At 40.5% G+C, this 27057-nt stretch overlaps 1 protein-coding gene across 44 annotated transcripts in view; it reads left to right on the forward strand.

Annotated features, from left to right (window-relative positions):
- Positions 1-27057, forward strand: part of NEB (nebulin) — a 402407-nt gene that overhangs the window by 214940 nt on the left and 160410 nt on the right. For all 44 annotated transcript variants that reach the window (XM_086957193.1, XM_086957196.1, XM_086957192.1 and 41 more), the window contains 13 exons: positions 883-990; positions 1645-1956; positions 7156-7359; positions 7545-7649; positions 10980-11084; positions 11175-11486; positions 12120-12224; positions 19705-19803; positions 20633-20737; positions 21069-21176; positions 23101-23412; positions 25509-25613; positions 25708-25812. In XM_086957193.1, coding sequence (XP_086813319.1) covers positions 883-990; positions 1645-1956; positions 7156-7359; positions 7545-7649; positions 10980-11084; positions 11175-11486; positions 12120-12224; positions 19705-19803; positions 20633-20737; positions 21069-21176; positions 23101-23412; positions 25509-25613; positions 25708-25812 — 2085 coding nt within the window. The remainder of the gene's footprint in view (positions 1-882; positions 991-1644; positions 1957-7155; positions 7360-7544; positions 7650-10979; positions 11085-11174; positions 11487-12119; positions 12225-19704; positions 19804-20632; positions 20738-21068; positions 21177-23100; positions 23413-25508; positions 25614-25707; positions 25813-27057) is intronic.

Genomic DNA, 27057 nt, shown 5'->3' on the forward strand with positions numbered 1-27057 from the left:
CCTTTGTGCACATATACAATCATTTATGTCGTTTTGCTGTTTGTATGTGTGCTGCAGGATGCAGCACACATAGAAACATTGAAACGAGGAGAAATGAAGCATTTCTCCTCATTTCGACATGTTAAGATCAGGTTTTCCCTGGTCTTAATTTTGATGCTGCCCCATATTTACGTCACCCTTGTAAGTATGGGGCAGCTCCAAAATTAAGATCAGGGAAAACCTGATCTTAACATGTCGAAATGAGGAGAAATGCTTAATTTCTCCTCGTTCCAATGTTTCAATGCCCCAAATTTACGTCACCCTTGTAAGTATGGGGCAGCTTAAAAATCAATAGGTGTTACTGCGTAACAGCCAAGGCAGCACCCATTACCCACCCCTTTGATGCTCAGTGTAGCATGAAAGTGTGCCTTATTCACAAGGCTTGTAAATAAGGCTAAGCTTCTTTTGCCAAAGGAACGTCTTTAAAAGTGAAGTTCCAGTGGGAATCGGGGCTTGTAAATATACCCCGTGGTACTGAAAATATATATTAGGGCAGGTGAAGAATGGCCATTAGAGAGGACAGTAGTATATCATTTACAGTAGTATATCATTTATGCAAACATTGAATGTCTAGCTCACTGACCTCTGCCAGATAACCCAAGACCCGCATGCATGCGAGGCAATTGGGACAGAAGAGGAATGCGCTTTGGGCAGAGGCTGGCTGGCGGGTGAGGGAAGGAAATGCCTTGTACATTGCTGCTGTTGGTGAATGGCAGAAACAATGGCTCCTTCATGAGGAGAAATGTAATATCAGATTTCACACCCAAAAATACATTAAGTTGAGATATGTAGAGAGAGTCGCCCATTGGCTTTCGAAATTATGACATGTATCTTGTCCTTCAGAAACAATACGAGCAAGCTTGGCAAGACAGCAAGAAGAAGGGCTATGACTTGCGCGCGGATGCCATTTCAATCAAAAGTGCCCGAGCTTCACGAGACATTGCGAGTGAGGTAGGTTTCTTGGAATTTGCATTGGTATAATCCCTTCGTGTTCATGTTTATAGAATATTTAAAAATGTATTGCCTCTTGTTAAAAACATAATTTTAGAAAAAATAATTTGCTTAGCTTCGATAATAATAGGATTTTTTTTAATTCTATGTAAGAGCATCTTCCTATGTAGAATATTAAGACAGTGCCGAAATGGATCTGCACGACCTTTCCATTGTGGGAAGACTTACCCAAGTGACCCTAGATCCATATTCTGCTATGTCACTTGGGTACAAATAATTTTAAATGCTGTAGAGATGTGGGCGGCGGAGGGATGAACACTATTCACACTGTTCTGATAATTACATGAAGAAGCCATCATCTAAGAAGCACAATTGTAGTTAAAAAAGCATTTTCCAAAGGAAGTATACTTTTATTCTTCCCAAATTTTCTCTTTATAAATGTATTAGTGGATAATAGGTTGGTGATTGGATCAACCACTCCTTTGAATAACTTAATTAAAAAGAAAACTTAGGTGTGCAGGGTGTGTGCCTTTGTGCAAAGTAGGCACATTTAAAATATAATTGAAAGGGGCATACAATTAAATGTTACACAGGTGTTTTTGGAAAGCCTGAAACTTTGTTATAATTGTGATTTTGTTTTCCTACATTCCACAGTACAAATACAAATCTGCACATGAGAAGCAGAAAGGACACTATATTGGAACACGCTCTGCTCAGGATGATCACAAAATGATGGGATTAATAAAATCTGGCAAACTTCACAGTGACTTAATTTACAAGAAAGACTACGAGAACACCAAGACCAAGTGCCATATACCATCTGATATGGTATCAATCAAGACAGCCAAGGATAGCCAGGCTGTGGCTAGCTATATTGATTATCGCCATTACCTCCACCAATGGACCTGCCATCCAGACCAGAATGACTGCATTCAGGCCAAGAAAGCCTACGAACTGCAGAGTGACGTAAGTACCATGTGGCATGTTTGACTTTTCTCATATCCATCATTACTTAATATAATACCAACATATGTGTTCAAGCTTATATTGAAAATATATTTCACTAATTATATATCCTAAATATCATAATTGGTTCGACCCATCATTCCATCATCAGCGCCTGATGGAAATTAGAATGCATTAATTATTCAAATTTCTCAATTAAGGCTTGTTATGAAGCTGAATGCAAATGCCAGGCCCACAAGATCATTTGGGGAAGCCCTGAAACCTTTACTCTGATGTGGACTTTGATTTGCAATCCCAGCCATCAGATGCTTCAAATGTGACTTTGTAAACTTGATAAAACTTATCAAGTTGAATATTTGGTGTTGCAGAAATCTAAACACTGTCTATTGGGAGGAAATGACTAATTATGGGCGAATTTTGCGAATCTCGCGTTCGCGAATTTTGCGGATTTGCGAACTCGCAATCCGCAATATCCGCGAATTCTCGCGAATTTGCGGATTTTTTTTATGTTCGCACGGGTTTCTGCAAGTTCGCGAGGGTTTTGTACAATTTCGCAAATTGCGAAATTTTACAAAACGCGTGCGAACTTGCAGCAACCTGTGCGAACACAATTATATGAAGAGAAAGAAGCTCCTGGTCACAGGAACAGCACGGGGATTGCGCTCATGAAAGTCAAGGATGCAAAGGCCTCTACCCAGCATCACAGCTGATTTTCAACAGTAGATTTGGGAAGAGGCACACCTGTCCCGCCTCGAAGACGCTCATGATTGTTTTTGGGCTAATGAATGAGTCACTGATTTTGAGCATCAACTAGTTCGAGCGACCATGCAATGCAAAGGCCGCCCTCTACCCAGCATCACAGCTGATTTTCCACGGTAGATTTGGGAAGAGGCACACCTGTCCAGCCTCGAAGACGCTCATGATTGTTTTGGGGCTAATGAATGAGTCACTGAATTTGAGCATCAACTAGTTCGAGTGACCATGTGTGTGTTACTATGCAATCGCCCTGAAGGGCGCAGGGTCCCTTGAGTGACCTGTGTAAGGCTGTGCCTGTAACTATTTTACAATGGTGCCAGCAAGCTGCCAGCGCCATTGTAAAATAGTTACAAAGTTAGCTTGCACAGGAAGCACTTAGATAAAATAAAGCAGCACCTGCTTCGTTTTATCTAGTGGTTCCTGTGCAAGCTAACTTTGTAACTATTTTACAACGGCGCTGGCAGCTTGCTGGCGCCATTGTAAAATAGTTGCATGAGTGGGGGTTCAACTTTTGAACCCGTTACGCTCGCTGATTTTTTTTGCGGATTTTGCGGGTAATCCGCAAAATTCGCGAATTGCGGATTTCCCAAAAATCCGCAAAATCCGCGAGCGTAACGGATTTCCCGCTCATGCTTAGAAATGACCACCCCGAAGATAATAATAGGGCATGTGTTTCTTTGTGTTGTCCCCATGTGTAGGAAACTGGCTTTTTATGTAGTGTACCAAAATCAGGAACACCATGCAGAATTTACAGACGGCCCTTTTTGTTTTACAGGGATTAAATTAATAATCCCAAATACTCTCTTTTGTAGTAGTGTGCGCAATGAGTTAGGCTTATCATAGGGTAGTTTTAAGCACACAAACACACAAAGCCAATAAAGGAGACACTCACCCGAAAAGAAACCTGAGACCAAAATCAAGATGGTGGAATCCTTTCTTTGTGAAGCATATCAGCCAGATCACCTTAGGGATGAGACTTGCCTGGGGGTGCCACATGCCTGCTGGTGCCAAATGGGTTTCAGGGCAGGGGGTGGTATCTCCCAGGTGTGTGGGAAGGCAGGGTCGCACATCAAAGGAGGCAGAGGCTTTGAAGCCTCAGGCCTGGGTATGCAGATTCACTATCCATCCTGTTGGGGAAGGAGTAAACACCTTCTGCTGGGTCAGACATTGTTTTAAACCTCTGAGAGCATGGGATCTCACCTCCAGGGGGTCAGAACCCATCTGTGGTGTCAGGCTGGAAGATACCAGTTAGTCAGCACACTCAGAGGCTAGTAGGAGTTCAGGGAGCACCTCTAAGGTGCTTTATGGGAGCATACCTAAATAAACCCACTACTGGTATCAGTATGGATTTATTAAGACAAGGTCTTTGATACCAAACACCATAGTTTTCAGTGAAGCCATCACGTAGCTCGAAAAACTCGTACTGACCAGGGCCCAGTCTATATACACCTAAGATGGCTTCCCTGTTCACTTGTACTATCTAGCAATTGAGTTGACAGCAGAGGGGCATATCTGCTCATGCAGATATGTCCTCACATGTAATATAAAGTACCGTGCCTTAGGGCTATAGGGCCCCCTGTAAGGGTGACTTACATATATTGCATGCAGTGTCTGTGGGTATGGCACACAGGATGTGGTGTTTTCACATTTGTCTGCACCATTTCTCGCAGCCTGCAATGGCAGTCTGCATGGGTTTGGTGGTGGGTCTCTTAGGGTGGCATAATACATGCTGCAGCCCTTATCGACCCTCTTTAGTACTCATGCCCTAGGTACCAGAGGTACCATTTACAAGTGACTTACTGAGGCGCCTAAGGTATCGATAATTGGGGAACAGTTGAGCAGTTTCCTTGCTTTAGGGAAAGAGCACTGGCATTGGGGACCTGGTTAGCAGGACTCCAGTGCACGTCAATTGAAATTGCATCAAATACCAAGCAGAAAATGGGATGATGACTGTCAAAAAGGGAAACTTTCCTACACCATGTCTTACTGCCCCTCCAGCTTCTTTATCAGTATTGCTATGTTATCCTAGGCGTAATGAGTATTTTGGTTTGTCCTATTTTTTTCCCGTAACTCAGTAGTTTTGTTGTTGGCTTGTAGAAAGAGTGGAAGCCGTATTGGTATAGCACAGGAAGGAACTGTGAGGCCAATTCATATTTCAACATGTAATATCTCATCTTATGTCAGCAGTCATCTATGATTGCTAAATCACTTCCCAAACCCATGTCTGTTCATTTAATCATCCCAAAATAATTCTTACATGCTTAGGAAATCTGTTTAGGGAGATTCCTCCCAAAATTCCAAATACTCTTTCTACCTATGACGGCTTATGAAGTCCATGCGGACGTCCATACCAGAGAGCAGAAAGAATTGCTGCATCACAGGCTCTACACAACATTGCATTGCAAGGGCTGGCAGCTACACCAGCAAAGGAAATGATGAACAGCCATCTCCATTGTATGGAACTCCAGTTTTTCAGTCAAAATCCATTCAATTTATCTTAGTAGAGAGACCGATGCCTCATAATGTGCTTCCTCTTGTATTTCTCATTTATATACAATTCTACACACAGCAAGTAACGCTGAACTTGCTTTTAGACTGCGCAGACATATGTGTGAGTTTGTGGATCTCTCATCATGCAATCCATTAAATTCTCTTTTTATAGCACCATCAAATATTCCAAGAAGTCCATATTTGCCCCAGTATTTTCTTACATCTGGTCACATAGCTCACTGGATAAAAGCATTATAAACAGAAACTGAGCCTTCATTGTGCAGAATATTGCCACATTTGAATGGATTTCTTGCTACAGATCATTGGTCATTTAAATTACACAAAATAGTGCCCATTATTAACAGAGATTGTTGTCTTTGTTGTCACAGAATACTGTCCATCAATGCCACAGAAATGTTGACTATATTTGCCATACATGAGTGGCCATGTGTACAATAGAAAAGGGCCTTTGTTTGTCGTAGGATTTTCTGGCAAAAGGATATTACTATTTATTGTTGTGTCACACTGCCAGTGCCACAGCTCAATACTCATGCTCTCTAAAGCATATTATCCATGAGTTCCATAGTAGATGGTCTTGCTTTTCCAAAATTCTGCTTCTGCCACAGTACATATTTACGCTATGGGGCATAATACCTGGCCTTTGCATGACACAGTAGTTTGCTATGTCCACTCTTACCACAGAATACTGCCCAGCCTTGCCAAGTTAGTGTTGCTCATGCACATCCCTGACTCTTAGAAAAATGGCTGTACATGGCACTACACAACTCATTAACGTAAGTTCCATTTGATCACAATATAGACCAGCATCAATAACTGGTCCATTACTGCTAATGGTAAGGTCACCAGCCTACTTAGGAGAGCAATCTCTGATCTGGAGGCTGTTACAACACTGGTACTACAAATGTGTAAAAGAGAGAAGAATGGAGAATCAAGCATTCTCAGTCAAGGTCCAAGTCCTAAGACTGTAGAACAGCACCCCCTCCAAATTGGAGGTTTCTCCAACATACTTTAATTCAATATATTGCTCGAGGCATATCTACTCTGCGTTGCCCTGAAGTTCATTTCCACAGCCTGGCCGCATTTGTATAATAAATAGCAGTAAGATGTAGCTACATCCTTCAGGATGACAATTAGAGAAATTATATATGTTGCACATTATAATTTTACCTAGCAATCACTATCAACAGGGTCTATTCTAGCTCCTGATAGGTCATTATCTAGCAGGGAGTGACAGCTTGTGTCAGATTTCTTGGAGCAGAAGCAAGGGAGGCTTCGTTGTGCAAGCACACTCTGAAGGTGTGTCAAAGGAAGTGACCGTGTCACTGAGGGACAACTCAGCTCCTTCACACAGTCACAAGGAAAGTGTCTGCTCTCCTTTGAGCCATTCAGTAGAGCATGCGATTTTTACTGACTGGTAGTAGTACTGGTTCCACTTAATGATGCTGGAAGCTTTCTCTCTGAGCATAGAGTGGGGGTCAGGAATTGGTTTTGACAACATGGTGAAATTTGTCTTTTTAACTCTAAAAACCATTCCACATGGTATGAAACCTTGCCGCAGACTTCTCCTTTGGTCAACCAACCTAAAACTACTATTGTAAACTGGTGACCTTATTTCAGGAATGATTTGGCTAACAACAGCATTGTGTGAGGTAATTTCAATTTAATGACCGAGAAATGGGAAGGAGATATCAGTTTCATATGGGGAATATCCAATCCCATCTGCCAGTCACTACCTACTTGGAAAAGCTCTCTTCTTCAGACTGTTTGCTGTTTCTCTCTGCTTTAATATATTGGGCAACACTCACTGGTGTTTTCCTCTGAAATGTGTGCAACATGTTTGTTGTTTAAAAGTTCATAAAAGGTTTTGAAATGTATGACTTAGATTGGAATGTGTTACTTTACTAATATGTTTTCTTTCACTCTTTACTGTAGGCAGTCTACAAGTCGGACATGGAGTGGATCAAAGGCTGTGGGTGGGTTCCCATTGGGTCAGTGGATGTGCTTAAAGTGAAGAAAGCCCAGGAAATCCTGAATGACCGATTGTATCGCCAGCGCCCAGACGCCATGAAATTCACCAGCATTGTTGACCCACCAGCTATTGTCTTGTCCAAGGTCAATGCAGATCAAATCAGTGAGGTATGTCGATTTTATCAAAACATAGCACCTGCATTCAATTTATATAGTTTCCAGAAATTAGAATTATTCTCTGATTGAAAAGGTATATTATATTTAAAATATGGTGGATTGTGATTTTTTCAAGTGTGCATCTGTTACTTTTAGGATTAACATTTACAGCCAGGTATGTTTTGTTTCTTCAACAGTGGAAATATAAGGAGGCCTGGGAGAAGGACAAGAGGATCATCCACGTGATGCCTGACACTCCTGAAATTGTATTATCCAGAGCCAACGCCATCAACGTTAGCAATGTAGGTAGATCAAGTGGTGAAATGTTAAACATTGGCACTCATATAAGAGTGGTAACTCAAGGCACTATATTCTGACCTCTTCTTTGCTTTCTTTGTTGAAGAATCCATGAAGCAGATTTTTAAAAACATTGAGCAATACCTTTATTAATAGACAGTGCAGTCAGCTTCTTTATTTATTAACTGGGGAATCTTCAGAAATATGGATTTCTGTCATAATAAATGATTTAAAATTAAATCAAAATTTATTTGTAGCACCCCTTATCTATCCCTATATTTCCCTCCTGATAACTAAAGTTTTGTTGTGAAGGAGGCAAATCCCAAAGTTTGCAGGATTTTATCTAACAAAATGTAAATTCTCTAAGGACTACAGCAACAAAGCAATACAGTAAGCTTCAAATATCTTACTTTTGTCTGTTATCTTTACACCATAGGTTAATCCTTTTTGTCATATTACACTTATGTCTAGGTTCTACACACTAAAGAGTAAATATTAAACAGCAAATACATTTTACAAATATTCTGAATTTTGTTATAATGACAAATCTGGAAATATAGAATATTAAGGAGAAATCACTGAGAAAAGCAGGTAATCCAGAAGACGTTACTGTTTTGTGAATTAATAGTGCAGAAGAGTAGAAGAGTTTGAAATCTTAGGCTAATTTCTCAAAACACAGATTAAGTAATCTATCAAGTCTGTAGCTGCCAAATGTTTCATGAAGAACATTTTCGCTTTCATTCTATGTACTGTGAGGAAGTGTGTGGTGAACACACTCATTGACACCCAGAAATCTATTCAGAGGATACGGATATAGCCCCCCAAATGGCATTACACCTGATCCCTCCCACCATAAGGACAGTAAAGTGGTTACCAGAACATACTAACATCTAATTTAAATCCATTTACATTATTCCAAAATGCCTATTCTGTGTTTGATTGGATAAGAAGGTATGTGTCATTTTTTGATCTGTTATGGCAGAGGGACCAACGTATCCATATGTTGAAATATAGCTCAGTGATCCACCATACTAAGTCCCATAGAGGAGCCAAGTAGAACATTGATGTTGCTGTTAACTCAATGGATGTGGCAGACATACTGCATATCAATGACTGAGCATAAGACTGATTGAATGGGTTATGGGTTGTCTAGGACCCCTCTAGATGTTACAAAGGCATTCCCCATGGTGCCTTTTCCAAAATATTCCCCTATTTGCAAGATGGTCTATCAAATAATAAATCACTAATATGATTACATCAATAGGTTGTTTGAAGGAAGATTTTGTAGCAATTATTGTGGAATTTACATTATGTTCTCTTTTTAAGCATTTGTTAAGGCTGTAGTAGACAAAAACAGAGGAGATGCACAATCTCTCATGACCTATTTGTGTTTTTTGGGGGGATGTGCCAAGTTTGAGTGTCTTGAGGTGAAGAACAGTGTTTGATAACAGAAAGGGAAGTGCCGGATGTGGGTCCGCTCAGAGGCGTAGATTCAGGAGGTGTGTTTGGTGTGTTACACCCCCCTTGTAGATGTATTTTGTGAGAAATAGTTGGGTACACGTGCTTTCAGTCGGATATGGTGAGGTGTATGTTGGATTTCACAAGGTATGTTTACACCCACATACAAAAATAGACACACACTCGGTCCCTCTGTTTGGAAACACAACATTTTTGATTATTTCACAATATAATGTGCTTTCTCACACTTTGTACCCCCACCAATCCGCATTCTTCTCCCTATCCGCTGCCCCTTAAGCCCCTTTTGGGCACCTTGCTCGTCGTATAATGTATTTTTACATTATGTGCCAGTGTGAGTGTTAGGAAATCTAAATATCACTCCCCCCACGTTCCCCCCATTCTTACTGACCAAGCTACGCCCCTGGGTCTGCTGAAATAATGAAAAATGGGTGTGGAATAGTGGTTACTTCAGTTGTTGATAACGGTAAGAAGTCTATTTCTGATGATCTTGAATATAGTGAGGAAGATGGTTGCTGATTTGTAAGAAAATATTATACCAGAATAATAAGAAATATTTAGTAAGAACATAAACAGTGGGTTCTCTTTTTTTGCTGTGGGACATTCACCGGTGATGTCCCCACAGTAAGTACTCTACCTAACATGTTCTCTGGCTCAGATTACTTCCTTGTCCCCTTTTTTCTTTTGTATGTCTCTCTCTTTCCTGGTCGTTATGTACCACTCTTCCTTGTTCCTCTCAGTTTTGGGGAAGAGCAGTACATATTTTAGAAAACTTTCTGTGAAAGGAGCAGACTGCAGCCCTACTGTTTTTTGTTTTTCTGGACCCTCTGGCCTACTTCTTTTTTTGTGCTGCCCTTTTTTCTTTTGTTTATCAGGTTTCCTCTCAAAGCCTCCCTTTTTTTTGGGGGGGGGGTGCCTCTCATATCCCTTGCAAGACTGCAGTTACCATTTGTCTACCTGCACCTGCTGCAGTGCACAATCCCCCAGTGCAATGCAAGTTGTATAACATCCGGTGAACAGACGAATACAGAAGAAAGCCCATATATGTACTGCAGTTTTAAGGTGGTGTAAATCAGTATGTTCATAGATGGCCTGAAACAGTTATGTACAACAGCTAGAGAGTGAAGGAAGGAGGGAGGATTTAGGAGCTTGGAAAAATTAGGTTAGAGAAGAGAGGATGTCAAGGATCTAGTAACAAAACTACATGTAGCTACCAGCCTATTTGATCTTCCACTGGCCTATCATAGCCTTACCTACTTATATTCAGACTTTTATCCACTACAGGCCTTCGGATGCTGCCGCACTCCCTCACCACTTACATATTTTGCTGGTATGGATAAATAGCCTGCTTACACTTCAATTAGAGTCACGCAACCCATTGGTGAGGGTTGGCTATAATATCTTCCCTCCTGAACAGTACAGGCAAAACTTTCTTCTCTTGCAATTGTCCTGAACACAAACACCTTCAAACCCTTGAAAAAGTTCACAAGATGAATCACGTGTTGGCTGTTATCACACACTTGTAACGAATTACTCTGACAACCTATTTCTGGCAATTTTAAACTATATCACTGTGGACTCATGTGCAGAATTTATGTTATGTCCATAAAAACTGATTCTGTTTGTTCCAGGATCATACTATATTTTTCTCAATGAGGAAAGGAAAAACACGAAAGTGAGGATGAAAGGGAAGTATCGGAATGGGAAACCTAGGGTGGAGAGCAAAATTGCATATCTTCACTGTAGACAATGCCCTCATGAAATATTCATTGTCAGTTAATTTCATTAATATTTCAGGACCTTGTAAGAAAGAAATTTTGTATTTTTCCAAAACATATGTGATTTTTTTTTCTTTTTAGAAAGGATATCGCAATGAATGGGATAAAGTGAAATCAAATTATGACCTCAGACGGGATGCTATCCCCATTGTTGCTGCCAAATCCTCCAGAGATATTGCAAGTGATGTGAGTATGGCATTCTGAGTTTTCTCGATCAGCGACGAGTGATGCCTCAAGTTAAGAGTACGCTCATGCATCCGACTCTTTTTTCCACAGTATAAGTACAAAAAGACCCACGAGAAGGAGAAAGGCCACTACATTGGATGCAAAACAGCCCATGATGACAACAAAATGGCATGCCTCTTGCGAACAGCGAAGATTAACAATGAACTGGAGTACAGAAAAGATTTTGAGAAGTCAAAGACGAAGATCAATTTGCCAGTCGATATGGTGTCTGTGCTGTCGGCAAAGCAATGCCAAGCTTTGGTCAGCAACATTGACTACCGCCATTACCTGCACCAGTGGACCTGCCACCCAGACCAGAACGACTGCATTCAGGCCAGGAAAGCCTACGAGCTGCAGAGCGATGTAAGTGGACCTTAAGAGTTCTTCTGTAAATGTGGACTTTGAGAGTTTCTCTGTAAATCTCAAATGGATACAAAAGAGGTGACATTCCACGTAGTGTAAAAACCATGCTCAGGCACATCTACACTTTTTCCAGGAATAATATGAAGGAATGTATCTGGGAAGATCCTTAAAAAAACAGACAAACAGGCAGTTTTACTGGGCAGTAAGACCAACACTACATTTTATTCCCCATTCAGTCATTGTATTTGCCTTTGCATAATACCTCTATATGCTTTAACGCTATTTATTCTTATTCTATGATTATTAGCGCAGAGAAACAATAAGCAGAAACAGGACTTTCGACAGGGTGAACAGTTATTGAAAATTTGTTTTTTCCCTAATGCCATAACATTATATTTTTATTATGAACACCCCATTCATTATACACTATTCTCTAGTGGTAAACATTAATTTCTTGTAATGTGGTGTTTGTCATGAGTGGTTAATTATCCTAATTGTAAGGGGTGGAAAACCTTTCTTCTGGAAATACTTTTACATTTCTCTTTGTCATGCTCTGCATGCCCACTTTCTTGTTATTTAAGTGTCTGCGTGTCCAAAATATAATTTGAAAATGTGCCCTCTGCTTTCTCACAGGCAGTCTACAAATCTGATTTGGAATGGCTGCGTGGAGTTGGGTGGATGCCGAACGAATCCCATGATGTCAAGAAAGTCAAGTATGCCCAGGAGATCTTGAGTGAGGTATTGATGTTTTTACATGAATTGAGTACTTTTCTTCCAATTTCCTTCCACCTAAAAAGAAGCTCTCCGCTTCCCAGGTGACTGTAGTGGTTAAAACACCTGGTGGTGTTCAACTATCAATGCCATTTTTACTACACATTTTTACACTCCCATTGAAAATACATGTTCGCCAAAATGGTGATAATAAGTATTTACAGTATCAGAAGAGAATCATCAGCGGCCGCCCTCCATGCTTCAAGCTAATATTTTATGTACTCAGGTCTTGATTATCAAGTGGGTGGACTAGGGGTGTGTCTTTCTTTGCCTTGAAAATATTGATAAACACAATTACTACAGGGTTGGTTATTTACTAGGTGTGGTAAATATCTCGTACTCCAACCTCACATGAATGGGCATAGCATGCAGAATTGATGTTTATTGCAAATAATTCTGCATATTTTGCCATTTTTCTACCAATTTCCCCTAATACATTTTACTAGATTTTTCTGGCAAAATCAGTGTGAGAGGGCAAACTATGCTGTGCTCTACTTATCACATGTTGTAATCATCCCGCTCTTAGTTACCCCGTGGCATAATTAGCAGTGATTTGGAATTCTGATCCTCTTCAAACTGTTTGCACAGGACTTGGAATTTCTCACTTTCCCTAGTAATCAAGACTTATGTGTTTCTTTATTACTTTTAATATTGTGTGCATGTCGGTCATTGTGGAGGTGCATGTTGAGAGCGTCATTCTGTTAATCACAGGTTGGATGGCCTGTAAGAAAATTGGATTGTAAGCAAAGATTTCTGATAAGGAAGGAAGGAAAGGGAGGAAAAACTCTGACTATCCTGGCTTCCAAGGCCTGGAATGCAATGCCCAAGGATCTCAGACTTGTGGAGCAAGAGTCAGCTTTTAGAAAAAAACTGAAAACTTGGATTTTCAGTCTATCAGATGCCTTCGTAATGGCTGCCGTATAATTCCACCAATGTACTTTATAGTTCTGCAGTGCCAGGAAGCTCCTTTCGGAGCGATAGTTGCGCTTTATAAATGTCACATACAAATACAAATACAAATAAGTAAAAAGTTTATGTTAGAGAAAAAGCAGAAGATTTGCAGTAGAAGAAAAATGTATGTTGATATATACAAATCAACAGGTTTTATTGCTGGTGTGGCCAAAAGCGGTGGGACTCTATACGTCCACTCGCCGCACCCCACTTCCCAAAACTCCTCCTTAAGGCACTCACTTGGTATCTGTATTGTATCTGAGATAAAGACTACAGTTCTGGGCAGGGTCGGCTTGGGAGGTGCAATTAGGCCTAGGCAGTCCCTAAAACGGGGCCTACATTTGCGGGTTGAGCACTTTCATGAAACATTATTTGGTTAGTCTCATTAGACTCATTTTTAGAAGAATGTTTGGTAACCTAAGCATTTTAAAGCCTATAGAATCAGTAAGATTGATGAAAACTAAAAGCTCTGCATTTCAGCCATGTGAGCGAGGTGAAATAAAATTGGCCCAATGACCTCAATACCTGATCTGGGTAGGGTTGCCACCTGGCTGCTATTTTTCACTGACATTATCCGTAATTTAATATCCTGGGCAGTGTGAAAATGAAGAAAATCCCCAAAAGTCTGTATTTTTTCCTCCGATCATTATGTATTTTAAACAGTCAACGTAAGGTGAAAGCACTTTAAATGTGATCTAAAGCTGCTTTACTCATCCGTGACTAGTAGTTAAACTAAACAAAGACAGTAAGGCAATTTTGATGTCAAAAAAGAATATGGATAGTTTATATAGAGATTGCTCTCTAAGTAGCATGCTGTGGTCCTTGCCGAATCTTAATTTTTTTCGAATTGCTTTAAAAAAATAGTTTTACATATGGTGAACTCAGCGCTAGTGCATTGGAACAATTTACATGAGCTCCAGTTACACCACACAAGATCAAATTAATTTTTACTTTAGGCGTTGGGAGATTAAGGGCCAGATGTAGGTAATTCCTATTTACCGACTCTTAAATACCGAATTTTACCGATTCGGTATTTAAGAGTCGGTAAATAGGAAGTGGGAGATGTAGGTAATTCCTATTTACCGACTCTTAAATACCGAATTTATTCCTATTTACCGACTCTTAAATACCGAATTTTACCGATTCGGTATTTAAGAGTCGGTAAATAGGAAGGGGGGAGTTGTAAGTAATTCGAATTTCAGAATTACCGAATCAGTAGGATTTACCAATTTGGTAAATACCGAATCGGTATTGCCCATTGATTCCTATGGGCCATGAAGCCCATAGGAATCAATGGTCAATACCGATTCGGTATTTACCGAATCGGTAAATACTGAATCCTGCAAGGGTGCAGGGGGTATCTCTTTGACACCCTCTAGCACCCCAATTCCGGGCTTGTGTGCCTAAGGGCATGTCTGTGTGTCACATTGCACAGGTGTGCATGCACAGATGTGCATGCACACCTGAATTCGGTATTTTACCACACAATAGGATTGTGTGGTAAAATACCGATTCTTAAGGGCCTGTGGCACTCTTAGGAGTGCCACCTACATGTGGATTTACCGAATCGGTAAATATACCGATTCAGTATTTTACCGATTCTGTAAATTTACCGATTCGGTAAATTTACAGAATCGGTAAAATATAGGCCCCCTACATCTGAAAACCCTAATACCGGTCGGTAACGGCCGAATTCGGCCGTTACCGACAGGTATTGGGGCTCCTACTTCTGGCCCTAAGAATCACAGGATGTTGAGAGGACGCTGGGACTGGAACTTGGTTTCTCACTTGCTAAGTCAGCAGGTTTAGCTGTAATTCCACCTCCTCTCTAGTTTAATAAAAGCTTAATAAGGTTTGCCTCATAGTGAGGCCTATGCAAATACTCACACACCCTCCCGGAAGGCTTCTCTTCCTTCACTCCCTCCCCAGCCCTCCAAAGCCTCAGAGTGATGGCCTTGCAGGGAGGGGTCAAGAAAAAGGACACAGATACTGCTGCTCCAGTGCAGGCTGAGGTCCTGGGCCCCTGCATACACCCACCTTTCATTACCTAAAGGTGATTGTCTGGCAGGGGATAGGTCAGTGTCAAGACACAGCTTGTGGGCCAACGAGTGGGACTGAGATAAGAATGGCCCAACAAATGGAGCAACACCTGCCCAATTGTCACACCATCGTCGCCTGCCCACTATCGCTTGACGTGCGAGCAGTGGCGGCTCGCAGTGGGAGTGCTGCAGGGTGGTGAGGTGGGGTAGTGGCAGGGTGGGGGGTTAGTGGAGTCGGACATACAACGTCCACGAGTTAAGTAAATAAATAAAACTGCAGCTACTGTGCAGGGTTTGGGGTAGCAGGTGAGTGGCGCTCAGGCAGATAGCTGGTAGAGATGACTAGGTGTAGGATATCAGTGAGTGTGTGGTGCCTCCAGGACAGGGGAAGACCCAAAACCCCTGAATGAGTGAGGAGCTACGAAGGGAGTTCTGCTTTTTCAGGCTCCTCCGTTGTCATGGACGCACTGGCCCGCCGACAACGTCTTAGGCAACGAACCCACCGTTACTTTTTTACCCGCACTCCGGGTTGGAATTATCACCGGACCATCGATAACTTCACCACGCCTCCTAAGCCCTGAAGAGTCACAGGAATTGACCTGTTGACGAAACACGTGTCGGCTGGCATTTTTGTTTTTTTCTATGAATATCTTCACATAAAAAAAACCTTTAAAGAAAATCACCGGTGTCGACAACATTTACTACCAATTGCTGTATAAACTGTTGATTTTTATATGTGTGCCCAGGTTTCTGTTAAATAAATAAAACTATCCAGCTTGTGCGTGCTGCGTCACTGAGTTGGCGATGCAGCGCGCGTAAAGTAAATAGTTTTATTTATTGATTTACATACTTAACTTGTGGATGTCGTATTTCTGACTTTACTTTCCCCCACCCTGCCCCTCCCCCTGCCCCGCCCCACCACCCCGCAGCACTCCCACTACGAGTCAACACTACGTGTGAGGGCCTGGCTCAGAAGGAATGAAACCGAGGCCCTTATAAAATGGCCCACTTGTCACCCTTATGCATCGGCCCTTCGACCAATACCTGACTGCCCGCCTTTCCAATCCGACCCTGGTTCTATGACTCTCTCAATACAAGTTTGGTCCGCCAATATGTTTCAGACTCTAAGGTTATGATACCAAAACTATTACATGACCCACTCATAAAAAACTGTGGCGGACGACAGCACTACAGGAACCACTTCTTAACTGAACTGTAGATTCCTGGTTGACAAGTGAAGGATCACACATCAGCCATTGCACATAGTATCCAAAATCTTTTCCTTTTTCTTTTATTTCCAGCAATTTCCTCTAGCCACATGTGTTTTGTCAGGCTCCCTGTGCCATAACTTCATACAAATACATAGGTAAATGTAATATACTATAATGATCAAATGTCCTAATTCAAAAGTGTCCACAACCTTCACCCACAAGGTTTGTAAATATCTAAAAACAAATCTGAGAAATGTTTCTTCCAAACACCCATAATTCCTAACATGAATATCTGCAAAAGTCCAGTGTACTGAAACGCATAATACAGTGTAACTCATCTTCAATACCATCAATGGACGTCTATTTTATGTCCAATAGATAACACAATATGCCTCAGGAACCAGACAGCAATAGTGCAACAGCTACCAAAAGTACCTAAAATTAATGTGGCTCAATCAAAGTAAGAAGAGTACATAAGGTGTCAAGTTCATATTATTTGACACTGTCAATACCAGAGAAAGTCAACATTCTACCTCAATGTGCTTTATAGCAACTCAGGGCCTCATTTATGAGGTTTTGCCTTAGTGCCGTAGGGCAGCACCGTACGCCTTCCTGCTTCGCTGACCTATGGCACAAGAAAAGGGAAGGAATGCGGCGTATCTACCAGATACGGCACCTTCCTGTCCTTTACTCCTGTGCCAGCACACAATGTGCTGCTGTGCGCCAACGCAGGCACCTTTGCACCTTGGTGCAAGAGTGCATGCGTTGCAGGGATGATTATTTTTGTGCAGGAAGGGAATCTTTCCTGCACAAAAACCATTGCAAGAAGCTTTTTCCTCCTTGTGTGCTGCAGGATACATAGAAAATGGGGAAAACGAGGAGAAATAAAGATATTTCTCCTTATCTTATTGTACCTCCATTACACCTCCCCTGGAGAGGTGGATATTTTTGTCGCTGCCTAAGCGTTACGATTTCTCGTAAATCTGGGGCTGTGTCAAATGCATGGATGTTGCTGGGATCGCCCCCAGCAACACCCATTGCACGCACCTTTAATGCAGAAAACTGCATTAAAGGGAACGATATTTACGAGACTGCATTAAGCCAAAAAAGTGTGGCTTAGAGCTGCCTTGTAAATATGGGGCAGGCTCCTGTGGCACGTTACATCACAAAAAGTGAGGTTGCTGCAGCGCATGGGGCCTCATTAATGAGGCCTCCAGTATATGATCACACCAATAGGTCCCAATATGAAAATAAGGTTCCTAATTTAGAACAATAAAACAACCAGTGTATGGACTATCCATGGGATCTGACAACCACAGGTTAATAATGCCCTACAGACCCATAACATGCATCTTAACTCAACTTACATTAAACTTTCCAGAGTCTCAGGAGACTTATAGAGTTCAATACAAGTAGCGCTGAAAAGACATTTAAGATCATTAAAAACAATATGTATCAAACTAAATAGCTACCAAGTTAAGTCTTAAAAAGCTAAGTATACCATATCTTTCTCAACACTAAGTAATATGTCTGAGTGCTCTCCTACAAATCCCGATTGTACATAATCAGTGTTCAGGATAAGCACCATCTTTAAACTCGCTCAAACAGCATGAAATAAAGAAAGGGCTACCGGTAATACACTCATTACATGTATAATTGCATTCAGACTAAGCGCCATCATGAAAAAGTGTGTATAACTAAAGAGGATCCAAATTTAATGCACTCATAGAGATTTAAAGTATATCAAATAGCACCAATAAGTTACAAAGCTACATGAAACAGACTTACCCCTTATTTATATCTTGTAATATAATCTCCAACTTCACTATACAAGCTAAGAAAATAATTAATTACAAAATAATCATTGAAAATCTAGTATGTATGATGGCGTTCTGAATATGCCCCATCTTTGGAGTAGAATGGACAGATAAAGAATCCTAATACGAACCCCAATTTCAGCAAAAAGACAGCAGTTCTAAATAGTCCCATTGTAAAACCCACTATATGAACTGAAGAAAAAGCACTAACCACAAAACCCTAATTTTGAATGCTGTTAGTGTAATGTAGCTGAATAAACAAAGATTGCAGATAAGACCAAATCAAAAGACAATTCTTCAGATTTCTGAGTCTGACTGACATTGTACCAAGAATATAGCTAACAATCGTCCTTATCTCATAGCATAAACGCCAACCTGATCAATGGGCCCATCAAAAATTAAGTATTATCGTACTATCCCTAAATGCCGTATAGGGGGCTTTATATGCAAGAACAAATACAGATAAACCTATCCCTAAATCTCTCTGATTTTCCATCACACAGTCTTAGACCCATCCTTTAAAAGAAAAGGCAACAATTATCGACCACTGGTGAGTATGAAAGGAGACGTCATATGAGATAACATATCTACATCTTGTGTATATCATTTAATACTCATTGTATTGATAATAAGAAGCAGAATAGTGCATTTATACCCAATAAACAGTACTATAGGAGTTTTTACCTGTACTGGAGCTTTGTGATCCATAAGGCCTCTGCTCTTCTAAGAGCCAGTTTTCCATTACTAAGTTGTGGGTCTATCTAGGGAAACATCCTTTACGATGCAACTATTACCACACAGTGCCTTTACAACGTAGGTTTTTCAACGCAAGTCATTACAACAAATTGCGCTGGGGGACGCTCTAGGATAGGTAATAGTTTAATTTACTATTCAACACCTTCCCTACTATCCACGGGGACTGGAGTTGGAATAGTAAATTAAACTATTCACTATCCAGCACCCCCGAACGCAAAGTCGTTGTACCGACTTGCGTTGAAAAACCTGCGTTGTAAAAGCATGCGTAGTAAAAGCATGCGTTGTAACAACGTACATCCGTCTATCTGGATACTTTGCACCCCATCAATGAACCAATCAAGCAGGATTTAATATAGCTTGACTACTCACCCGTGAGGGTCTCAAGGCGCTGAGGGGAATGGAGGGGCTGTTTATCCGTCTGGGTGCGGACCTACAATCGAAGAGCCAGGGCTTGAGGTCCTTGCTGAATTGGGTCATCGATGGGGATTACCTGAGATGGAGGGTTAGTTTACCCCGTGAAATGTAATCGTCCTCTGTGACTTTTCTGAACATTCAGCTAAATGTGATGCTAGTGGATACCGCTCGGCCTTCATTGCTCTAATGTGCTCCACAATCCGTTCTCTCAGTGCTCTTAATTCATCTGATGTTTGTTTCCTCTTTTTCCCCCCCGCAGAGGAAGTACCGCACCAAGCCCGATACAATGAAGTTTACTCCAGTGACAGACAGAGTTGACTTCGTCACTGCAAAAGAAAGTGGTGGACTGCTGAGTGATGTGAGTTGTGGTCCAGTGTTATATTTTTTTCTACTATAAATTTATCAACAATCACACGCTTTTACGAATATATTGCTGGACAGTGTAAGCCCTGGTGGGTCACAGACTACAAGCTGCCTGTAAGGATGTGCCAGCACTGTGTGGCTTGAGTTCTAAATGTAAGCACACATCCGGTCAGCCAAGGTTGAAAGGCCAAGGCAGATGCCTTCATTTGCCATTAAGTAACTTTGAATTCAATTTTCTCTACTTCCCCTTTAACAACACTGGCGCAACCATTCATTTTGTGTGGCTGATTCTGCAATTTTGAGCCGTGCTGCTGTTGCATGAGATGAATGTTCTTTTTTTTTTTTTACCGAATTGAGGTAATTATACTTAGTGAGTGTTAGAGAACAATTATAACATAGTCAGTGAATTCCTAACTCTGCACAAACCTCTGCAGTTGTTGAAATTCCAGTGTGCGCAGATTTTATTGCACCTCGCATTTACAATTGCAGTACTGTCAATATCCCCAATAGCAGGTCAAGCCGGCCGGGTTTTAATGGAGGAACAAGGTCCAGTTATTACCGAAACATTCAGATTTTGGTGTTTGTAAATTTTCTGTAAATTTTCTGTGTTACCTGCGTCAAGTCCCCACAACAAACACAGGCTTGTACTAGTGTCCACAGCCTCCCTCCTGACCATCAGAAATCACACGAACACCACCAATTCTATGTCTGTAGATTCCAGAAATTCCTGTTTTTTGACAAATGTAGGCAACATTTATAGCAGCCCTTTACATTTTGTTACAACTGTTAAAAATTATTCACGATGGACGTTGTTTGTCTTCTAGATTAAATATCACGAGGCTTGGAATGTGGCAAAAACTAAGTATACGGTAACGACCGATTCACCTCTGCTGAACACAGCTCGTCAAGCAGCCAAGAACATTAACCATGTAAGTCTTTTTTTCATCTTATCCATGTGAGATGTACAGTGTGAGAACTTTCAAACTCTTGTGGACTTTAAAAAAAACAAAGAGATGCATGTGCATATGTCCTAGAACTCTTTTAAGCATCTAGCTCTTTTTAACACAATTTACACAAAACGTTTCAGTCCCAACCGATTGTGAACATGAGATTACTCTTGTTTTTATTTATTCTGTTCTATGTACACTATTGCAAAGGTATTAATTAATCATGCGAAATAAACTCACTTACTTACCTTACCTCCATTAAGCAATCTATCTTTTGTATTCTGACCTATTTTTTTCTTTTCTGAATATTTAGAAACTCTACACAGAAAACTGGGACAAAACGAAAGCAAACAGCTACAAATTGCCTGTGGATGCTGTACAGCTGACTCACGCCAAGCGTTCAAACGTAGCCCAGAGTGAGGTAAGGGCGGTCTCCACATTTTGTAACACTGTGACTTATATAGGAATAGTATCGAAATCCTGTTCAATTGAATGATTCTGAAAGTGAATTTTGGCACACCCTTATTCAACCTAAAAGTGAGACATTAATTCACCAAATGGGAATTTTTCTGTGCGTAGTTTGTGGGGGACACGATCAAAACAGGCATATACATATAACATTTAAATCATAAAAATGAACTAGGTCTTTCAAATACCATATATTTTCTTTAGTATTTTTTTCACGATCAATGGTAAGCGTGTCTCGAGTTGTTTATGAGAGAAAATCGTTTGAAGATTATCATTGTGTCCTCTTTCTTGACAATTATCTGGGGCACAAACTGACTGAATGCAGCACATATGGAAAGAGCAAAAAACGAGGACAAGTTAATAATTTCTCCTCGTATCGCCTGTCTAAAACCAATTATTCCCTGGCCTTCGTTTTGGTGCTGCCCCAGCCTTGTAAATATTTGGCAGAGTCAACAAGCAATGGATATTGCGGTGGAGCACCCACTGCAACAGCCATTGCCTGCCCCTTTCACACTAAGTGAAGTGTGAAAAGGAGGCTCATTTACAAGTTGGTGTTAAACCAGGGGATATTGACACCAGAAGGGGACATCATCTCCAGAACATCGCTAAAAGTGACGTTCTGGTGGCGATATCCCTTAGAGTCTTTGAGCAGTGGTTCCATGTAAACTGCCTAGTCAAGGATTAGTCCGCAGTTTTTGCCTGATATGAACCTCATTAACTACAGCCCTTGGAATTTAAATTATAGCAATAATATTCCATAATTCCCACTGTAGGTAAGAGCATTGATTTAATCTTCATAGCGATTTTATCTGACATAGGAACATTTACAGGTGCTCTGGAACGCTTTCAGTAAATTCTCGTTCTCATCTATTTATCTCTTCCATGCTTGAATTCTGAATATACAAAAAATGAAGACATGGAGATAAACCTGCATTTGTGTCCCCATTCTCTCAAACTATGTGAATGTTTGCCCCAGACTGATTTAAGTCTCAATAGAAATCAAAACCCATTTCCTCACTCAACACCTCCCATTGCTTATTTAATAGCATGATTATTTAAAAATAATTTAAGCCTTTTCCACTATTTGAAAAAGGATTTTCAGATTCAAAAATTATCATCCACATCCACTCCAATCATTAGTCAATACTCAGATTTTGCAAAATATTTGCATCTATGCAAGATATAGAATTCAAATGCTTGGTTACGCCTTTTTACTGCAACCTCTTGATCTCCACCTTGATTAAAGTATACAGGCCAAGAACTATAAACCTTGTTTAGTCGCTACATGCTTCCACTATTACCCTCAATCAGGAAGGGACTGCCTCCTTTCACGAGAATCAGGAAGCATAGTTTATGGTTGATCATTTGGTTTTTTTGCAAACCATCTGTAAAAGAACATTACATATTGATGGGAGATAAGCATCTCTAGGCCCAAGTATACTACCAGCATCTCTCCCTCCTTCAAAAACCTTAACTCTATTTGCGTTTCTTTATTTAGATTGTATTGAATGCCCATATGTTGTTTTAGAGAGGCTTATAGTGCGAATTTCAATTGATTTTGGAGCTGATTTTGCTAAGTCCTGCACTCCATGGATTCAGCAATAGTCCGAATGGTGCGTATGAAGTAAACTTATCAAGGCATAAAAGGACATAGGGCCTAGTCCATCAGCTCTGTGGTGGTGGGCTCCAACTTTTCATCTCACACAAAAGTTACTTCCATGTTTCTAGACCAGATCTTTTTGATTTCAGTTCCTGCTTTTGCTTCAAGGCAAGTCATGTGCACTGATCATTCTTTACTTTTTTACAGTGTGCACTGTGTCCTTTTCACTGGTAAATTATACACTCTAATTAAGATGCAATCTCTTTTCCACCCTCAGCTCAAATACAAATCAGAATATATTAAGCAAAGAGGTCACTATGTTGGAGTTAAAACCATGAAGGATGACCCCAAGCTGGTATGGTTTAAGCATGCAGGCCTTATCCAGAACGACAGAGAATACCAAAAAGTATACCAGAAAAGTAAGAGCAAGATAACTATACCTGAAGACATGGTGTCCCTGGTGACAGCCAAGCAGGGCCAGACGTTGGCCAGTGGCATCGATTATCGCCATTACCTGCACCAATGGACTTGCCACCCTGACCAGAATGACTGCATCCAAGCCAAAAAAGCCTACGAGTTGCAAAGCGACGTAAGTAACGGAGTTAAATGTTTATGGCCTCATTTTGAGCTCCAGAGTGATCCTAATTCAGTGTGTGCTTGACTCAGAATTACAACTTGTGTACAAATCCTAATTTTTTTTCCTGTACAAATTTTACCAGGAATTTGGACTGGAAAGTATCACAATATTCAAAGTTTCCATCTCAGAACTGGAGAAACTGCAGAACTTCAGCAGGGAAGGGATTCCAGGCCAGATGTACTACCTTTCTATTTTGCAAATCGCAAATTACGATGTTTTGCAACTCGCAATTTGCGACTCTCAAAACGGAATTACAACAGTATCTCACACAGCTGTTTGCAATTCCTAAAGGGGTCGCATATGACCTACCTCATCAATATTCATGAAGCAAGTCGCAATTTGAAACCCATTGGGAATGGCCAGCACTCGCAGGGATGGTGGCCTGCTGGGGTCAGCAGACCACAAGGTCTATGACTGCTTTTTCAATAAAGCTGTTTTTTGTAGCAAGCCCGTTTTTCTCAAAGGAAAACGAGCTGCATTTAAAAAAAAAAAGTTTCTGTTTCATTTTTGTTAAAAGTAGGCAGTGGTCCGTGGGAATTAAAAACATTTTTTCATCCATTCAGAAAGAGAAGGGGTTCCATGGGGACCCCTCTATTCTACGAGTGGCTTACCATCTACTTGAAGTAAGTGGTAAATTGCAAGTGTTTTCAATGGTACATACCATTCTGACTCGTTATTAGGAAGAGACGTCCTTGGCATGCCCCTTCCAAATAGCGACTCGCAAACACTATTTTGCGAGTCACTGATTCACAAAATAGCGTTTGCACATACCACCATCCTTTTTTGCTGTGGCAAACGGGCTGATTTCCCATTTGTGACTTGCAAAAAACGGTCATACATCTGGCTCTTCACTCCCAATAATGTATCACAAGCTGCTGGTTCAGTATTTACCTAGTGCAGGAATACCTCCCAAATAGCAGGGTACTGTAAATGAAGCCTCAAAGAACAAAGGACATGATTAGTAAATTAAATTAAAAAAAACTTTATTAAACAATTTGCATCTTTCTTGCACTTACAATACTGTTTCAAAAAGCTAGCACTGTGACTGCAAGAATGTTACCAATTTCGAAACAATAGTAAATGGCCCAATAGACGTAAATGTCAATCTGCATGAATTTGTCCTGCAACAAAAAGAGATGTGCACTGATATATAATACACACAAACTCCTATCGTCCTCCATAATCAGTTTGTTACCTGATCGCAACAAACTGACAAAACTTTACGTAGTTTTGACAGAGGCAGAAGTTATAGGTGGTCAATAAATAGGTAAAAAGGAGACAGCATTACAGCTGGCCTAAAGAATTTGCAGTTTTGTGATAGGATAGAAGCAATACGAGTTGTAGTGAAAAACACTCTGGCCATATTTATAAGCCCTTGTTTCCACCACAATGCCACTTTTTCAGATATTGTAGTGGCGATAGGGGCTTTGCCCCTCTTTTTTCACCATTTTATTGTCTTTGCAGTTGAGTTCCAATTATAAAATGTTGCTTTGTGATTTTATGCTCTTAAGTTTTTTCCCCTCATGTATTATAATCTGGAAACATAAGAATGGCATAGACAGGCTACAAATATTTAGAAATCTATATAGCACTGAAATCAGATTTAAAAAGGCTTGAAAATCCTGCTAGAAGTACTGAAAGAAAAGCAACCTGGCATTTTAATTTCAGGGTCGATTTTATTCTGGGCCTATTTCAGCATAGGTACACTGTGTGCACAGAGATTGCATCTGATGCCACAAATTGAACTGCTCATTCTCAGGTTTGACCATGCATTGGGCATTCATCAGCACTATATCCATATCAGTAAAAGGCAGCTTTGTCCTTCATCCAGCATTAGGTCACTGCTTGCCTCTTTCTCATACATTTATTGGTACATTTCAGAGCATCTACAAACAGGATATGGAATGGAGTTGTGGCTGTGGGTGGATCACACTGATAACTTCTTGAGTAAAGAGCGCTCATCCATATCAGTGAAAGGCGGCCTTGTCCTTCATCCAGCATTAGATCACTGCTTGCCTCTTTCTCATACATTTATTGGTACATTTCAGAGCATCTACAAACAGGACATGGAATGGATTCGCGGCTGTGGGTGGATCCCTCTGGACTCCGTGGAACACCAGAAAGTCAGGAAGGCCCAGGAACTGGTGAACGAAGTATGTGACATTCGTGTGAAACGTTCAGCTTTCAAAGCATCTCTCACCATGAAGAAAGTATGGAATTTTAACACAATATTCTTTCCTCTTTCAGAGAGCCTACAAGAAAGATGCCCAGGATAACTTTGCAAAATTCACTCATGTGGTTGATACGCCGGAGATTGTCTTAGCAAACATGAATAACATCAACCAAAGTGATGTAAGTATTGAATCTTAAAATAGGTATGCTCTGACACATAGCTTCTTGTTTTTTTAATGTTTTTATTAAGCAACTCCAATTTATACATATACAGATTGATAAAGAAACATACAGGTATCTAATTTATAAAAAGATATAAAAAAAGAAAAATGTTCCTAAGTAATACAAAATAGCTAAGATATACAGTCCAATTCATTACAATCATTGGTCAGTCATTATATTCCAACAACTCAATAAAATACATATTATAATGGGCACATTCTATCTTATACATTTCTTGTAGTCGTACTCCAGGCTGCTATTGGGGACCAGATGTTACTACCACGTATTCTAGTATGTCTACCCCTAGTAGCATAAATAGCTTTTTCCTGGTTATATACCCCTAGAAAACAGGTTAGCCACATCAGAAAGATCGGTGGATCTACATCTTTCCAGTGTGCTGCCAGTATTATTCTGTAGACCGCTGTACCAATAAACAAACATGATTCCTCTTCTATGTTAGATCAAGAGTACTATCGTAGCCAAGAATATAAAGAGTGGATGATTCTGCCACTTTATGCCCAAACACCTCTTCCCAGAATTCAGATAGCATTTTCTTTAGAGATGCTAGTTTATCGCATTCATAGAACATATGTATTAGGGTAGCTGGACCCCGTCCACACCTAGGACATTCGTCATTTAACCTTTTACCCCATGCATGGAGCTTAGCAGGGGTATAATACACATTTTAGATGGTTTTACATAGCTGGGCTTTCAGGTTAGATGATAAGAGCAAGTGTGATGTTAATAGTAGGCTCATATCAATATCAACATTTGGTTTAGCCAATTTACCAGCCCATAATACTTCCGTATGTTCAAGATCGTCTTGGAGTTTTTCGAGAAGCAAACCATATATTGTATCAATTCTGGTTGTGTGCTTATTTATAGTCTCTAAGAGTGGAATCCTTCCTAGTGTAATATTGGGAATTGTTAGACTCAAAATAGTATTAACTTGAATGTATTTAAAGTAGTCATTGTTAGAGACCTCAAAGTTTCTCTGTAAGTTTAAAAATCTGACATTTGGGTCATCTCCCAAAAAGTCCCATGCTGTAACAATGCCCAGGCTTTCCCATTTCTTAGCAATATCGTCATTAGCCTGCCCAGGTAATAGCGTGGAATGCCACAAGGGAGTATACCTGTTGAATTTAGGGATTGCCATATATTTAGAGATTTTCCCCCCATACCTTCCATGCATTACAGATGACT

This window comes from Lissotriton vulgaris, chromosome 2_1 (genome assembly GCF_964263255.1).
Source record: "Lissotriton vulgaris chromosome 2_1, aLisVul1.2, whole genome shotgun sequence".
In the NCBI taxonomy this organism is placed as follows: Eukaryota; Metazoa; Chordata; class Amphibia; order Caudata; family Salamandridae; genus Lissotriton; species Lissotriton vulgaris.